Source organism: Ovis aries, chromosome X, assembly GCF_016772045.2.
Source record: "Ovis aries strain OAR_USU_Benz2616 breed Rambouillet chromosome X, ARS-UI_Ramb_v3.0, whole genome shotgun sequence".
Lineage (NCBI taxonomy): Eukaryota > Metazoa > Chordata > Mammalia > Artiodactyla > Bovidae > Ovis > Ovis aries.
Genome location: NC_056080.1, coordinates 58,727,342 through 58,745,928, shown reverse-complemented (window position 1 = coordinate 58,745,928; position 18,587 = coordinate 58,727,342). Strand labels below are relative to the sequence as shown.

Below are 18,587 nucleotides of genomic sequence, written 5' to 3'. Positions count from 1 at the left end.
ATGGCAAAACCAATACAGTATTGTAAAGCAAAATAAAGTAAAAAAAAAAAAATTAAAAAAAGTTGGCTGTACATGAGAATCACCTCCTGAATTTTTAAAAATTCCAAATACATCAGAATCTCAGAAATGCAAACCAAATATATGTGTTTTTTGGAGTTCCCAAGATGCACTAGGTGAGAATCACTAGTAAAAGATTTGACCAAATCCTCATGGTATGATTGGGGACCTTGAGTCCAGCAGTGGGGAAGAATACACTTTTGACAGCAGAGCTAGACCTGGGAGCACTCACCATTCTGAGGAATGCAGAATTCACAAATATGTGGGCAGAAAGAAGATAAGAGGTTTGATAGTTTGGAAGCAGATTATGGGCAAGAGAAAGCTGGGATAGAAGTGGCCCTGAGCCATGCCAAGAAAGAGAGGGCTGAGAGCCAGCACCAAGTGATGAAACAACATCTGGATTATAGGCCAAACATCTGGAAATAATGAAGGCATTGCATAGATTAGAAGCTTGATTTTCAAAGAAATTACTATTCAAGCCCACACTGAACAACTACTTTGATTTTTGCCAGTCCCCTGCATGTGGGTGACTGGGTAGGCTCACAAGGAGAGGAATGGGCAGGGCATGGACCACCTGCTGTCTTCCTCATCCTCTTTAATCTCACATCTCCTGCACAGCCCAGGCAAGGCAAATATCTTCCATGAAGTCCTGAGTTCTTAATTTAGACCTGTCATCCTGTTTTGCCCACCCGTCCTAGATAGAGAAAGCACGTTTCATCCCACAGGCATGTGCAAGTTGAGAAGAACAGCAGTCACAAGCTGTGGCCAAAGGCAGCTGCACTGGCAATAGTTTAAGTACCTAATATCAGCAGAAACTTGGCAACATCAATTTTTCAGGGCACCATGAGCTCATGTGGGAATTACTATTAATGTCAGCCTCATTGCTTACCCTTTTCCCTGTCAACTTGCATTCTTATTTTTCTAGGTTATTTTTTTCAAATGGAACAGGATCAGGACAAAAGGATAGACAGGGTGAACAGTCACATGACAGAGACAGACAAAATAAGGAAATACTCTAGTCATCTTACCACTTGTCAGCCCCTCTGGTTAAACTCAATCAATAACCCAAACAGCACTTAATAGATAAATTTGCATTAAAAAGTCATTTGGAGGCATATATAAGAATATTCATAATAAGTTTTTAAATTTTAATTTGGGGAATAACAAGCATTGTCTAATAGAATAATATAGGGTAGTTCAAGGTATTAAAGGAAATGCTGAAGAACTAGGTTTGTTTATGCAATATAATTCTCATGTCATAAACTTCACTTGGAGAAGACTCTTTAGAGTCCCTTGGACTGCAAGAAGATCCAACCAGTCCATTCTGTACATTGGCCACCTCATGCAAAGAGTTGACTCACTGGAAAAGAATCTGATGCTGGGAGGGATTGTGGGCAGAAGGAGAAGGGGACGACAGAGGATGAGATGGCTGGATGGAATCACTGACTCGATGGATGTGAATCTGAGTGAACTCCGAGAGTTGGTGATGGACAGGGAGGCCTGGCGTGCTGCGATTCATGGGGTCGCAGAGTCAGACACGATTGAGCGACTGAACTGAACTGAACTGAAAGTGTACAGTTCACTGTTTTTTTTTAACATGTTCACCAAATCACACAACCATCACTACTATCTAGTTCCAGACAGTACCCATTAAGTAGTTATTTCACATTCTCTCCTTCCCTCAGTTCAGTTCAGTTCAGTTCAGTTCAATCACTCAGTCATGTCTGACTCTTTGCAACCCAATGAATCGCAGCACACCAGGCCTCCCTGTCCATCACCAACACCCGGAGTTCATTCAAACACGGCAATGGTAAGGAATAAATGTTTGGAGTATTACTCAGCCATTAAAAAGAATACATTTGAATCAGTTCTAATGAGGTGGATGAAACTGGAGCTTATTATACAGAGTGAAGTAAGCCAGAAAGAAAAACACCGATACAGTATACTAACACATATATATGGAATTTAGAAAGATGGTAATGATAACCCTGTATGCGAGACAGCAAAAGAGCCACAGATGTATAGAACAGTCTTTTGGATTCTGTGGGAGAGGGAGAGGGTGGGATGATTTGGGAGAATGGCATTTAAACATGTATAATATCATATAAGAAACGAATCCCCAGTCTAGGTTTGATGCAGGATACAGGGTGCTTGGGGCTGTTGCACTGGGATGACCCAGAGAGATGGTATGGGGAGGGAGGTGGGAGGAGGGTACAGGATTGGGAACATGTGTACACCCATGGAAGATTCATGTTGATGTATGGCAAAACCAATACAGTATTGTTAAGTTAAATAAAGTAAAATTAAAAATAATAAAAATAATAATAATAAAAGAAGGAATAAATGTTGCTATACATGTTATGGGTAAATCTCACAGATGTTGTATTGAATAAAGAAAGCCAGAAACAAAAGAGGGCTCTCATATGAATCAAATTTACATGACATTCAAGGACAGGTTAAACTAATAATGGTGATAGAAGTCAGAATAGAAATTACTTCAGAGAAGGAAATGGCATTGACTGGGAAGGGGGATGAGAGAGTCTGCTGAGGTAATGAAAAGGTTTTGTATCTTTATCTGAAAGCATTTGTATGTGTATATTCCCTGGTGGCTCAATGGTAAGAATCTGCCTGCGATGCAGGAGACACAGGAGCTGCGGGTTATATTCCTGGTTCATGACAATCCCCTGAAGGAGGACATGGCAACCCACTCCAGTATTATTGTCTGGAGAATACCAGAGACAGAGGGGCCTGGTGGGCTATATAGTCCATGGGATTGCAAAGAGTCAGTGACGACTGAAGTGACTTAGCACACATCCATACATATGTCAAAATTTTATAGATCCATCTATGTTGCCGACTTATACAGCAGTTTGGAGGATTCAGATGTATCTTCTGGGATACTTTGGAAGAGTGTCTAGCTGCAGTTATAGGGCACATCAGAGTAGCTCTGATTTTCTCAAAACTTAATTATTCTCTCTTACCTTCTCTTAAAATAAAAAGGCAGTACATCTACAACAGGACACTGCTGACCACAGGGAAGAACTTGACATAGGCCTGAGTTTGTCCCTTGGTAATAATTTAACCATTACTAGACAATGTTACTCATAACCATGACTTCTTCAGAACAGATCAGTCATTGTGGCTTCCCTTTAAAAAAGGTAATTTGTTAAACTTATTGTGAAAGACAGTTTAATTTGCTTGCTTGGGATAAACAGTTTGACAAAATAGAAGGAAAAAAAAGGCCTATGTTCATTCCCTGGAGCCTGATATGGGGATTTGGCCATACACCTAACTTGCCTATTCACAGGTCTCAAAGCCAAGGTTAGAGGGACATGTTAAGATTCATTCCACATGACATTTATTAGATGGAAGGGGCTCTGGATACCAAATATAATAGAGTGTCTCAGACACCCAAAGGGCAGAAACAGATGCTATGGAGATTTCAGATGCCTATATTGGGAGCTTATCTTAAGGGCTCTTTGGCTCCTGCCAATGATTTTCTGTTTTTGTGGGCAAGAAGAGGATACAGGGGAGTTGCCCAGACCAGTATTCTGGCCCTGTGCCCATGACACTTAATTCTTTTGTCATGATAGCTGTAAGACCACTGATAGTTCTTGTTCCTAATGACACGATGTGGGGTAGGGAGGGGAGTGTGCCTACTGAGGCTGACACTATGGGTCAGTAATAAAAACAACAGACGGGAGCATCTTAAGCTTATGTAAAAAATGGGTTTTGTAGCCTACTTTCTTCTGAATGAAGAAATGGGAAAAAATGGCCCAGTTGATCGTGGGAAAAGGTACATTCAAGCAAGAATGCCAGACAGGAAAACTTACTCCATTGCTACTGGGGACTTTTGAAGGGAGGAATGATGGTATCTAGCACAAGGTATACATACACACTCTCCTCTCTTCTGACTGGAAGTACACATTTAGAATTTTATATACTTTGAGAAACCACCTGAAGTTCACCGTGGTATGAGGTTAAGGAGTGAACAAAAGAACCTCACCCCACCTTTCTCTTTAAACAATGTATCAGTTACTTACATTAAAATTCATCTTTGTAGAAAATTACCTCTCTGTATACTCAACTCTATCTTATTTTGTATAACTTCCCAAATCCTTCAGAATGCTTTGATGGACCTTAGTTCCTTTAATCATTCCAAGGACTATATAAGGTAGGCAAGGAATGTACCAATCCCTTTCTTCAGATTAAGTAACTGAAGCCAGAAAAAGTAAAGGGACTCATACAGAATCATAGATTGAAAGAAGATCCAAGTAAGTTGACCAACCATCCCAGTTTACCTGAGACTGTCCTAGGTTCAACCTTGGAAGTCCCATATCCTGAGGAAACTTATTAGTCCTAAACAAACCTGTATCAGGATAGAACCGATATCTCCGAACTCTTTGACCAATGCTAATGCCAGTGCCTTATACCATTTGTATTCTGAGAACTGTTATCTCAGCAGTGTTCCCTTTTCTCTGCACTTTAATGTACCAGGACATTTCTTCATGCTGGATCATTCTCCCCTCCCATGCTTCCAAGGACAGAAGCAATAACAGCTAGTTGTCTTCAAAGGTACTTGAGACAGTTTTGGCAAAAGAGAACCATCCTTTAGCTTTCTCATCCACAAAGGGATAATATTGCTTACAACATGGGTGTTGTGTGGATCAAATATAATGAGTATGAAAGTGCTTTCAAAACTGTTAATAGCTGGTAACATATGAGAGATTTTGGCTATACTCGTTCCTAGGCAGATACCAGCTTCTTGTCTTATCATTTTCTTTCCAGTTCAGCAAGTGTTACAGCCACTAACTGTATGAACATTGGTGAATTCCTTGGTCTTTATGCCTCATTTTTCACACATTCAAAATTAGGCTAATAATAATTCATGATATGGTTGTTTTAAAGCTTGAATTATTACATTTAAACCATTTTTAAGAATTCTTGGCACATGGTTAGTGCTATATAGGTATTAGCTGTTTTGAGTTGGCTTCCTCAAACCTTCTAACCCAGGTCCATAGACAAGAAGCCCATAAACAAATTGAGATGGAAGCCACTACTTGCCTTGAGATCCTTTCCATTTGTCCCATAATTGTATTCTGTGCCCACAGCCTTCCCACCATGGATTGCCAAGAAAATGAGTACTGGGACCAATGGGGACGGTGTGTCACTTGCCAACTGTGTGGACCTGGACAAGAGCTCTCCAAGGTAAGTACCCCTGGTCAGGATACTTATTTCTGTTACATCCTAGAAAAGCAGACTGGCAACCAAGAAAGTCCAAGATTAGGAGAGTCGACCCTATCTGTGGCTAATAGGTTTAGCATATAAAGCATATGAAATCCAAAGATTATGACAATAGCAGTCACAGTTCCATTAAGAATTCAACCTGGCAGCATCAGAGGCAGGGGAGGATTCCATGAGATAATGGAGTATCTCAAGAGATATATAATGCAAAAGCTTAAGAAGGCTGTTAAGTATTATGGACATATGTCAACTAAAGCAAGATCCACTCATTTCGGGTTCAGGGGCCAGCTATCAAGTCTTGGGAATGGAAAAGAGAGAAGAACTGAGTAGGCTGAAATGTGGCCTCTGTATAGAGAGACTGGGCCACTGAGGAAACTGAAAGATGGGGGAACTAGGAAGGGTCTAGAATCCCAGTTGGTAACAAAACAACCCACAAGGCAGGAATTTTATATTCAATCCTGATTTGTAGAGCTGCTTAATTGTTTCTGCTTCAGGTCCCTGTTAGTCCCAGAAACTGAGGTTGGTATTAAATTGAGACTGAAGTTTGGGACACAAAGTTTGGGAGCAGACAGCCAGCAATTTTTTTTCACAATCACATATTTTCTGCAGTTGCCTGTTAATTTAGCAATCACTGGTTTTGTTCATTGTTATTCAGTTGCTAGGTCATGTCCTACTCTTTGCGACCCCATGGACTACAGCACACCAAGCTTCCATATCCCTGTCCTTCACTATCTCCTGAGTTTGCTCAAACTCATACCCATTGAGCCAATGATGCCATCCAAACATCTCATCCTCTGTCACCCCATTCTTCTCCTACCCTCAATCTTTCCCAGCATCAAGGTCTTTTACAATGAGTGGACTCTTCACATCAGGTGGCCAAATTATTGGAGCTTCAGCATCAGTCCTTCCAGTGAATATTCAGGGTTGATTTCCTTTAAGGTTGACTGGTTTGATCTCCTTGCTGTCCAAGGGACTCTCATGAGTCTTTGCCAACACCACAGTGCAGAAGCATCAAGTCTTCAGTGCTCAGGCTTCTTTATGGTCCAATGCTCACATCCATACATGACTACTGGGAAAAAAAAAAAAACAGATTTGACTATATGAACCTAATCAGCAAAGTGGCGTCTCTGCTTTATAATATGCTGGCTAGGTTTGTCATAGCTTTTCTTCCAAGGAGCAAACGTCTTTTAATTTCTGCAGTCACTGTCCACAGTGATTTTGGAACCCAAGAATATAAAGTATGTCACTGTTTTCATTGTTTCTCCATCTATTTGACATGAAGTAATAGGACTGGAGTAAAGAAGAACTAAAAAGCCTCTTGATGAAAGTGAAAGAGGAGAGTGAAAAAGTTGGCTTAAAGCTCAACATTCAGAAAATGAAGATTATGACATATGGTCCCATCACTTCATGGGAAATGTATGGAGAAACAGTGGAAACAGTATCAGACTTTATTTTTCTGGGCTCCAAAATCACTGCAGATGGTGATTGCAGCCATGAAATTAAAAGATGCTTACTCCTTGGAAGAAAAGTTAAGACCAACCTAGATAGCATATTCAAAAGCAGAGACATTACTTTGCCGACTAAGGTCCGTCTAGTCAAGGCTATGGTTTTTCCAGTAGTCATGTATGGATGTGAGAGTTGGACTGTGAAGAAAGCTGAGCACCAAAGAATTGATGCTTTTGAACTGTGATTTTGGAGAAGACTCTTGAGAGTCCCTTGGACTGCAAGGAGATCCAACCAGTCCATTCTAAAGGAGATCAGTCCTGGGTGTTCTCTGGAAGGCCTGATGCTAAAGCTGAAACTCCAATACTTTGGCCACCTCATGCGAAGAGTTGACTCATTGGAAAAGACTTTGATGCTGGGAGGGATTGGGGGCAGGAGGAAAAGGGGATGGCGGATGATGGGATGGCTGGATGGCACCACCGACTCGATGGATGTGAGTCTGAGTGAACTCCGCAAGTTGGTGATGGACAGGGAGGCCTGGCGTGCTGCGATTCATGGGGTCGCAAAGAGTCGGACACTACTGAGCGACTGAACTGAACTGAACTGAACTGAGTGGGACTGGATGGTATGATCTTAGTTTTTTGAATGCTGAGTTTTAAGCCAGCGTTTTCACTGTCCTCTTTCATTTTCATCAAGAGGCTATTTAGTTCCTCTCTGCTTTCTGCCATTAGGGTTGTGTCATCTGCATATCTGAGGGTATTGGTATTTCTCTTGGTAATTTTGATTCCAGCTTGAGCTTCATCCAGCCCAACATTTCACATGATGCACTCTGTATATCTGTACACATGATGTACTTTGGGCACCTAATGGGAAGGACTAACTCATTAGCAAAGACTGTGATGCTAGGAAAGATTGAAGGCAGGAGGAGAAGGGGGCAACAGAGGATGAGATGGTTGGATGGCATCACTGACTCAGTGGACATGAGCTTGAGCAAGCTCTGGAAGTTGATGATGGACAGGGAACCCTGGCATGCTGCATTCCATGAGGTTGCAAGGAGTTCAACATGACTAAGTGACTGAACTGAACTGACCGTATATAAGTTAAATAAGCTGGGTGACAATATACAGCCTTGACATAGTCCTTTCCCTATTTGGAACGAGTTCATTGTTCCATGTCCGGTTCTAGCTGTTGCTTTTTGGTCTGCATACAGGTTTTTCAGGAGGCAAGTAAGGTGGTGTGGTACTCTCATCTCTTTAAGAATTTTCCACAGTTTGTTGTGATCCACACAGTCAAAGGCTTTAGTATAGTCAATGAAGCAGAAGTAGATGTTTTACTAGATTTCCTTGCTCTTTCCATGATCCAACAGAGGTTGGCAATTTGGTCTCTGGTTCCTCTGCCTTTTCTAAATCCATCTTGTACATTTGGGAGTTATCAGTTGTATTGTTGGGGCCTAGCTTGAATTATTTTGAGCATCACCATGCTAGCATGTGAAACGAGTGCAATTGTGTGGTAGTTTGAACATTCTTTCACATTGCCCTTCTTTGTGATTGGAATGAAAACTGACCTTTTCCAGTCCAGTGGACAGTGCTGGGTTTTCCCAAGTTGCTGGCATATTAAGTGTAGCACTTTAATGGCATCATCTTTCAGGATTTGAAATAGCTCCACTGGAATTCCATCACCTCCACTAGATTTGTTTCTACTAATGCTTCCTAAGGCCTACTTGACTTCACAATCTAGGATCTCTGGCTGTAGGTGAGTGGTCACACCATTGCGGTTATCCAAGTCATTAAGACCTTTTCTGTATAGTTCTTCTGTGTTTTCTTGCCACCTCTTCTTAATCTCTTCTGCTGCTCTGAGGTCCATACCATTTCTGTCCTTTATTGTGTCCATCTTTGGAGAAGGGAATGGCAACCCACTCCAGTATTCTTGCCTGAAGAATCTCATGGACAGAAGAATCTGGTAGGCTACAGTCCATGGGGTTGCAAAGAGCCAGACATGACTGAGTGACTAACACTTGCATTAAATATTCCCTTGGTATCTCTAATTTTCTTGAAGAGATCTCTACTCTTTCCAATTCTATTGTTTTCTCTGTTTCTTTGCATTGTTCACTTAAAAAGTCTTTTTTATCTCTCCTTGCCATTTTCTGAAACTCTGCATTCAGTTGGGCATATTTTTCTCTTTATTCTTTGCTTTGTGCTTCTCTTCCTTTCTCAGTGATTATAAGGCCTCCTCAAACAACCATTTTGCCTGTTTGCATTTTTTGCAGGGGTGGGGAATAGTTTAAACATCTATAAACTGGCAGGCATGGTTTTAGGCACTGTGGATGTGGCAAAACAAATTTTTTTTGCCTTCACCAACCTTACCTTTTTTTTTCTAAATTTATTTATTTTTTATTGAAGGATAATTGCTTTACAGAATTTTGCTGTTTTCTGTCAAACCTCCACATGAATCAGTCATAGGTCAATTAGTGAAACAGTGAATAAGATACATACATAGATATGGAAGTATGATAAGAATTAAATTACAGTGATCTTATACAGAGTGACTCCTATGTTTAGCTCCTATCATGTAGTACAGGAATGCCTTTTTAAGGAGGTGCCTTCTGGGAAGAGGATAGAACTAGTGCAGAATTCCAAGATGAGAGTGAACTAGGAATGTTCAAAGAAGAGGAAGAATATAAGTACAGCTGATGATTGTTGGGTGAGAGACAGAGTAGTACATAATGAGGTCTTGGAGAGAGATATTGGCCAAATCATGGGGACTCTTCAAGTTTATGATGAGAAACTTTTTTTTAAGTGCACCAGGAATCCTTCGGAGAGCTTTAGGTTTGAGCTTCCCTGGAAGCTCAGATGGTATATAATCTGCCTGCAATGCATGAGGCCCTGGTTTGATCCTTGGATCAGGAAGATCCTATGGAAAAGGGAAAGGCAACCCACTTTAGTAATCTTGCCTGAAGAATTTCGTGGACAAAAAGCCTGGCAGACTACAGTCCAAGAGTCACAAAAGAGTCGGACACAACTGAGCAACTATCACTTCACTTCACAGGTTGGAGAGTGGCATGATCCCCTGACTGAAACAAAATGTAGTAATTATTTAGCCTGCCTCTTTTCTACCTATTTTGCAAATAGAGACTAAGGCCCAGTGATATCAAGAAAAAAGCACTAATTCTAATTTTAACTCCTCTACACATAACATTCTATACCACAGTGGGGTACCCACATGGTTTATAAGGGATCCCAAGACCAAGGAATGATCACCAAGAGTTCGGTCATGCTGGACATTAGGATGGGCCCAATGGAATAAGCTACTTGGTTTGACAAAAATCTATTTTAAATATCACATTGATCTTCATAATCAAAAGTCTCAGCACTTTTATAAGAACAAGGTATTAGATGTATTCCTGTCATGTACATGGCCATTACCTTTAAAGTCACCCATATTTACAAAACCTCAACTTCTTCAAGGGGAAAAAAAACAGGTCTTTCTGTCAAACTGTTATTTGTTACCAAACTCTCAAAAAGTAGCCCATGATGAAATGTATATTTGTCTAAGCATCTCTTTGGTTGTAATTTGTTTAGCACTACTATAAAGCTCAGAAAAAAAATGAATTAACGGCAATACTGTGTTCTTCCAACAACTTTACATATAAATAGCTTGTGCTTGTATAGCAGCCTGTGCTTTGTAAAGAGCTTTCATGTGCATTATCTCATTTGGCTGTCATTCCCACCAAGAAGGTATTATAAACCCCATTTTAGATGATGAAACTAAGACTCAAAGAGGATATGTGTCTTGCTTAAAGTCACAATGGTTCGGTAAAAATAAACATGAGGCAGATGCACATGGATTTGAGTCCCAGCTTTGCTGTGGGCAAATTAATCTTTTATTCAGTTAGGATGTACTAAGTTAAAAATAACATAAAACTTAACACTGACTTGAACCATAAACACGTTTACTTATGTAATGAAATCTGAAAGCAAGAAAACTTGGTGTTGGTTGGGCAGAATGTTGTCAACATCCTAAGCACCTTGCTAATTTTTCCTCATTCTTGTGGTCCTTTGGTTGTTACCATAACTGAAAGCATTACATCCTTACATCATAGTCAAAGTTAGGAAGAAGGGGCAGGGGAAAAAGCAGCTTAATATTGTAAGGGGAGAAGGTGGCACTAGTGGTAAAGAACGTTCTTGCCTAATGCAGGAGACAGAAGAGACACAGGTTTGATCCCTGGGTTGAGAAGATCCCCTGGAGAAGAGCATCGCAACCCACTCCAGTATTCTTGCCTGGAGAACACCATGGACAGAGAGGAGCCTGGTGAGCTATAGTCCATAGGATCACAAAAAGTTGGACACGACTGAAGAGACTTAGCACACACACACATTTTCCTAGAAACTCCCCAACAGATTTCCTTTTGAATCTTTTGTATCATATTAACCAGAGGTGGGCATTGTAAGTATCTCAAAATTGCATCTGATGCTAGGACATGAGTACTTGGCAAACAAAAATGAGATTGCCACAACAGAATAAGACCAATTAAGAATCAGTTCTTGAGACTGGTCACTTTACCACCCAGAATGAAATAAATGTTATGTTAATAAGGAAGAAAATGAGCAATGAATTTTGGATAAGAAGCTAACAGCATCTGACACAATCTTATTTTTATAATTTATTTTATTTAGTTTTTAAGTTCACTCATATGAACTGTAAAGTGTTAGTCACTCTGTCATGTCCAACTCTTTGTGACCCCATGGTCTGTAACCCACCAAGCTCCTCTGTCCATGGACTTCTCCATATAAGAATACTAGAATTGGTTGCCATTTCCTTCTTCAGGATGAACTGTAAACATCATTGTAAATAAATCTTTAGAGAAGAGCAACACTCTTCCAGCAGGACATTTTTAGAAGTAAAATGATCAAGCTAAATAATGCATTCAGTTTTAAGATTCTTGTAATACATTAGCAGATAACACTTTTTTTTCTTTATTTTACTAATTTCCACTATAATTACAATTATTTTCAATAGTGAATGGAGTTCTTATATCCCAGAAACCTAACCAAGCATAAATAATGTATGTGGCTATCATCTATTTTATGTCTTCCTTTGTCACATTAAATTACTAACATGAGAGGACTTTGTTTGTTTGTTTGTTTTTCCTTTTTTTATTTGATAGTAGAAAATATCATCTTTTGGTGTTTGTTTATTTGCAGTGTTGTAAACTGTTTCTGAATTTTTGTTTTCTTATTCTACTCACTGTTTATCATTCATTCTTCATTCAAGTAGGGCACCTGACTAGAAATTCATATAGCAGAATATGGAGTATTTTAAAACTCTTTTATATAATGTATAATATTTTTAAAAATCAAAATTGGTTTTAATTTTATTTCATTTTGTCATTATCTCTTGACTATTTAATGAATATATCATTGATATATTAATTTGATAACCTATATTAATAAATTCCAAAATTAAAATATCTTCCATCCCCAGGATAAGGCATTTTTTATTGTGATTTTGGGTTAAATGCCCTCTTATGTTTTATAAGTTATTATTTTATTTATAATAAATAAGTATTGGAAAATCCCATGGACGGAGGAGCCTGGTAGGCTACAGTTCATGGAGTCGCTAAGAGTTGGACACGACTGAGCGACTTCTTTCACTTTTCACTTTCATGCATTGGAGAAGGAAATGACAACCCACTCTAGTGTTCTTGCCTGGAGAATCCCAGGGATGGCGGAGCCTGGTGAGCTGCCATCTCTGGGGTTGCACAGAGTCGGACACAACTAAAGCGACTTAGCAGCAGCAGCAGCAGCACTCTTATTTATAAATAAGTATAATAAATAAGTTGGAGAAGGCAATGGCAACCCACTCTAGTACTCTTGCCTGGAAAATCCCATGGATGGAGGAGCCTGGTAGGCTGCAGTCCATGGGGTCTTGAAGAGTCGGACACGATTGAGTGACTCCACTTTCACTTTTCACTTTGATGCATTGGAGAAGGAAATGGCAACCCACCCCAGTGTTCTTGCCTGGAGAATCCCAGGGACGGGGGAGCCTGGTCGGCTGCTGTCTTTGGGTCGCACAGAGTTGGACATGACTGAAGCGACTTAGCAGTAGCAGCATAATAAATAAGCACACTATCAGCATCAAAATTGATATCAGAACTATGCTGAAAATGAAGTAAAAGTGTTACTTGCTCAGTCGTGTATGACTCTTTGTGACCCCATGGATGGTAGCCTGCCAGGCCCCACTATCCATGGAATTCTCCAGGTAAGAATACTGGAGTGGTTAGCTAGTCTCTTCTCCAGGGGATCTTCCCAACCCAGGGATCGAACCCAGGACTCCTGCATTGCAGACAGATTCTTTATAGTCTGAGGCACCAGGGAAGCCCTTGTGCCTCAAAATTTATATCAGAACTGTGCTAGCTTTGTAAAATTAATTAAGAAGATCAATATTTTTCTTGTTATAAAACTAGTTAGCAGGAAAAGAATTTGGGAGGACATGATCATTTGAACATGTTTTCTTTGTTTCCCCATTAGAAAACAAAATTTTCAATATAAATTTTTCATGATACTTTCTTCCCTTTTAATTTCTTAATAAATGAAACTTCTATTTAAGAAATTCTTTTTAAAATTAATTAATTTATTTTAATTGTAGGATAATTAATTTACAATGTTGTAATGGCCTCTGTCATACATCAGCATGAATTGGCCATAGGCATATGTGTATCGTTGCCCTCCTAAACCTCCCTTCCAACTGCTTCCTTACCCACCCGCCTTCAGGTTGTTACAGAGCACCAGCTTTGGATCCCCTGCATCATAGATGAAACTTCCCCTGGCTATCTATTTCACATTTGGTAAAGTGTCAGACTTTATTTTGGGGGGCTCCAAAATCACTGCAGATGGTGATTGCAGCCATGAAACTAAAAGACGCTTACTCCTTGGAAGAAAAGTTATGACCAACCTAGATAGCACATTCAAAAGCAGAGACATTACTTTGCCGACTAAGGTCCGTCTAGTCAAGGCTATGATTTTTCCAGTAGTCATGTATGGATGTGAGAGTTGGACTGTGAAGAAGGCTGAGCACCGAAGAACTGATGCTTTTGAACTGTGGTGTTGGAGAAGACTCTTGAGAGTCCCTTGGACTGCAAGGAGATCCAACCAGTCCATTCTGAAGGAGATCAACCCTAGGACTTCTTTGGAAGGACTGATGCTAAAGCTTAAACTCCAGTACTTTGGCCACCTCATGTGCAGAGTTGACTCATTGGAAAAGACTCTGATGCTGGGAGGGATTGGGGGCAGGAGAAGAAGGGGACAACAGAGGATGAGATGGCTGGATGGCATCACTGACTTCATGGACGTGAATCTGAGTAAACTCCAGGAGTTGGTGATGGACAGGGAGGCCTGGCGTGCTGTGATTCATGGGGTTGCAAAGAGTCGGACACGACTGAGCGACTGAACTGAACTGAACTGAATGTGTATATTTGAGTGCTATTTTCTCAAATCATCCCACCTCGCCTCCCAAAAGTGTCATCTTTATGTTATGTCTCCTTTGTTGCACTGCACATAGGATTGTCAGTACCATCTTTCAAGATTTCATATATGTGCATTAATATATGATATTTGTCTTTCTCTTTCTGCCTTACTTCACTCTGTATAATAGTCTCTATGTTCTTCCACCTCATTAGAACTGACTCAAATGTGTTCTTTTTTATAGTTGACTAGTTCTTTGGAAGGAATGATGCTAAAGCTGAAACTCCAGTACTTTGGCCACCTCATGCAAAGAGTTGACTCATTGGAAAAGACTGTGATGCTGGGAGGGATTGGGGGCAGGAGGAGAAGGGGACGACAGAGGATGAGATGGCTGGATAGCATCACTGACTCGATGGACATGTGTCTGAGTGAACTCCGGGAGTTGGTGATGGACAGTGAGGCCTGGCGTGCTGCAATTCACGGGATTGCAAAGAGTTGGACACAACCGAGTGACTGAACTGAACTGAACTGAATACTCCTTTGTGTATATGCACCATAACTTAATTATCCATTCATTTGATGATGGACATCTAGGTTGCTTCCATATGAACATTGGGATACATGTGTCTTTTTCAGTTATGGTTTCCTCAAGGTATATGCCCAGTACTGGGATTGCTGGGCACATGGTAGTTTTATTCCAGTTTTTCAAGGAATCTCCATACTGTACTCCATAGTGGTTGTATCAATTTTCATTTCCACCTACAGTGTAAGAGTGTTCCCTTTTCTCCACTCCCTCTCAACATTTATTGTTTGTAGATTTTCTGATGGTGGCATTCTGCCCGGTATGAGATGATATTGTTGTTTGTTAAGTCGTGTCTGACTCTTTGATCCCATGAATTGCAGCACACCGGGCTTCCCTGTCCTTCAACTCCCAGACTATGCTCAAACTCAAGTCCATTGAGTCGGTGGTGCTATCCAATCATCTCATTCTCTGTCGCCCCTTTTTCCTCCTGCCCTCAGGCTTTCCAGCATCAGGGTCTTTTCCAATGAGTCGGCTCTTCACATCAGGTGGCCAGAATTCTGGAGTTTCAGCTTTAGCATCACTCCTTCCAATGAATATTTTGGGTTGATTTCCTTTAGGGTTGACTGGTTTGATCTCCTTGCAGTCCAAGTGATTTTCAAGAGTCTTCTCAAGCCCCACAGTTTGAAAGCATCAGTTTTTCAGTGCTGAACCTTCTTTATGATCCAGTTCTCACATACATACATGACTACTGGAAAAAAAAAAAAACACAATTTGACTATAGGGACCTCTGTTGGCATTTGGGAAATGATAACGCATTGTAGCTTCGATTTGCATTTCTCTAATAATGAGTGCTGTTGAGCATCTTTTCGTGTGTATGTCTTTGGAGACATGTCCGTTTAGATCCTCTGCCCTCTTTTTGATTGGATTATTTGTTTTTCTGGTATTGAGGTACATGAGCTGTTTGTACATTTTGGAGATTAACTCTTTGTCACTTGTTTTATTTGCTATTATTTTCTCCCATTCTGAGGGTTGTCTTTTCACTGTGCTTACAGTTTTCATTCATTTTGCAAAAGCTTTTAATTAGGTTCCATTTGTTTATTTTTGTTTTTATTTCCATTACTCTAAGAGGTGGGTCATATAGGATCTTGTGTTGATTTATGTCAGAGAGTGTTCTGCCTGTATAGTTTTTGGTCTTACATTTAGATGTTTAATCCATTTTGAGTTTATTTTTGTGTATGATGTTAGGAAATGTTCTAATTTCATTCTTTTACACATCGTTGACCAATTTTCCCAGCAACACTTGTTGAAGACACTATTTTCTCCAGTGTATTTTTTTTTTTTTTGCCTCATTTGTCAAAGGTAAGGTGTCCATAGGTGTATGGGTTTATCTTTGGGTTTTCTATCTTGTTCCACTGGTGCATGTTTCTGGGTTTTGCCAGTACTATACTATCTTGATGATTTTAGCTTTGTAGTATAGTCTGAAATCAGGAAGGTTGATTGCTCTAGCTCAGTTCTTCTTTCGCAAATTGCTTTGGCTATTCAAGGTGTTTTGCATTTCCATACAAATTGTGAAATTATTTGTTCTAGTTCTGTGAGAAGTACAGGTCATAGTTTGATAGGGGTTGCATTGAGTCTATAGATTGCTTTGGGTAGTATAGTCATTTTCATTATATTGATACTTCCAGTCCAAGAACATGGTGTGTCTCTCTATTTGTTTGTGTCATCTTTGATTTTTTTTTATCAGTGTCTTATAGTTTTCTGCATATAGGTGTTCTCTTTAGGTAAATTTATTCCTAAGTATTTTATTCATTTTGTTGCAATGGTGAATGAGATTGTTTCCTTAATTTCTCTTTCTGATTTTTCATTGTCAGTGTATAGGAATGCAAGGGATTTCTGTGTATTAATTTTATATTCTATGACCTTACTACGTTCATTAATTAGCTCTAGTAATCGTCTGGTGGTGTCGTTAAGGTTTTCTGTGTAGAGAATCATGTAATCTGCAAACAATGGAAGTTTTGCTTCTTTTCCAATCTGAACTCCTTTTATTTCTTTAATTCTCTGACTGCTGTGGCTATGGCTTCCAAAACTATGTTGAATAGTCATGGTGAGAGTGGCTCCTTCATCTTGATTTTAGAGGAAATGCTTTCAGTTTTTCACCATTGAGGATAGTGTTTGCTATATGTTTGTTGTATATGGTCTCTAATATGTTGAGGTATGTTTCTTCCGTGCCTACTTTCTGGAGAGTATTTATCATAATGGGTATTGAATTTTGTCAAAGTCTTCCTCTACTAAGATGATCATCTTGGTTTTATCTTTCAGTTTGTTAGCATGGTATATCACAGTGTTTGATTTGCATATATAGAAGAATCCATGCATCCCTGCAGTAAAGCCCACCTGATCATGATGTATGATCTTTTTAATATGTTATTGAATTCTGTTTGCTAGAATTTAGTTGATGATTTTTTCATCTATGTTCAACAGTGACATTAGCCTGTAATTTTTGTGTGTGTGTGTGTCATCTTTGTCTGGTTTTGGTATTAGGGTGATAGTGGCCTCATAGAATGAGTTTTGCAGTTTTCCTTACCCTGAAACTTTCTGAAAGAGTTTGAGTAGGATAAGTGTTAGCTCTTCTCTAAATTTTTGGTATAAATTAACTGTGAAGCCATCTGGTCCTGGGCTTTTGTTTGTTAGGAAGATTTTTGTTTACAGTTTTGAGTTCCATGCTTGTGATTGGTCTGTTCATATTTTCTATTTCTTCCTGGTTCAGTTTTAGAGGGCTATATTTTTCTAAGAATTTGCCCATTTCTTCCAAGTTGTCCATTTTATTGGCATATAGTTGCTTGTAGCAGTCTTTTATGATCCTTTGTGTTTCTGATTTGTCTGTGGTAACTTCTCTGTTTTCATTTCTAATTTTATTGATTTGGGTCTTCTCCCTGTGTTTTCTTGATGAGTTTGTCCATTTTGTTTATCTTCATAAAGAACCAGCTTTTAGTTTTATATATCTTTGCTATACTGCTGCTACTGCTAAGTTGCTTCAGTCATGTCTGACTCTGTGCAACCCCATAGACGGCAGCACACCAGGCTCCCTCATCCCTGGGATTCTCCAGGCAAGAACACTGGAGTGGGTTGACATTTCTTTCTCCAATGCATGAAAGTGAAAACTGAAAGTGAAGTCGCTCAGTCGTGCCCAACTCTTAGCGACCCCATGGACTGCAGCCTACCAGGCTCATCTGTCCATGGGATTTTCCAGGCAAGAGTACTGGAGTGGGTTGTCATTGCCTTCTCCAGATCTTTGCTATAGCTGCCTTCATTTCTTTTTCAGTTATTTCTGCTCTGATATTTCTGATTTCTTTCATTCTAGTAACTTTGGGGGTTTTTAGTTTTTCTTTTTCTAGTTGCTTTAGGTGTAATGTTAGGTTATTTATTTGATGTATCCCTTGTTTCTTGAGGTAAGCTTGTATTGCTAAGAACTTCCTTGTTAGCACTGCTTTTACTGCATCTTGTAGGTTTTGAGTAGTCGTGTTTTCACTTTCACTTGTTTATATGCATATTTTGATTTACTTTCTCATATCTTCAGTGATCTATTGGTTATTCAAAACTGTGTTGTTTATCTTCCATGTGTTTGTACTTTTTATAGTCTTTTTTTCCTGTAGTTGATATCTAATCTTACTGCATAATGATCAGGAAAGATGTTTGAAATTATCTCAGTTTTTTTTTTTAATTAACAGGGCTTGATTTATGGTCCAGGATGTGATCTATCCTGAAGAATGTTCCATGTGCACTTGAGAAAAAAAGTGAAATCTATCGGTTTTGGATTAAATGCCCTGTAGATATGTTAGGCCCAACTGCTCCAATGTGTC

General features: G+C 39.6%; 1 protein-coding gene across 1 annotated transcript in view; it reads left to right on the top strand.

Annotated features, from left to right (window-relative positions):
• The window catches only part of EDA2R (ectodysplasin A2 receptor), a 103,240-nt gene that overhangs the window by 10,175 nt on the left and 74,478 nt on the right, over positions 1–18,587 (top strand). Inside the window, exon 2 of the mRNA XM_012106827.5 lies at positions 5,169–5,265. Within this exon, the coding sequence (XP_011962217.1) occupies positions 5,179–5,265 (87 nt within the window). The 5' untranslated portion in view covers positions 5,169–5,178. The remainder of the gene's footprint in view (positions 1–5,168; positions 5,266–18,587) is intronic.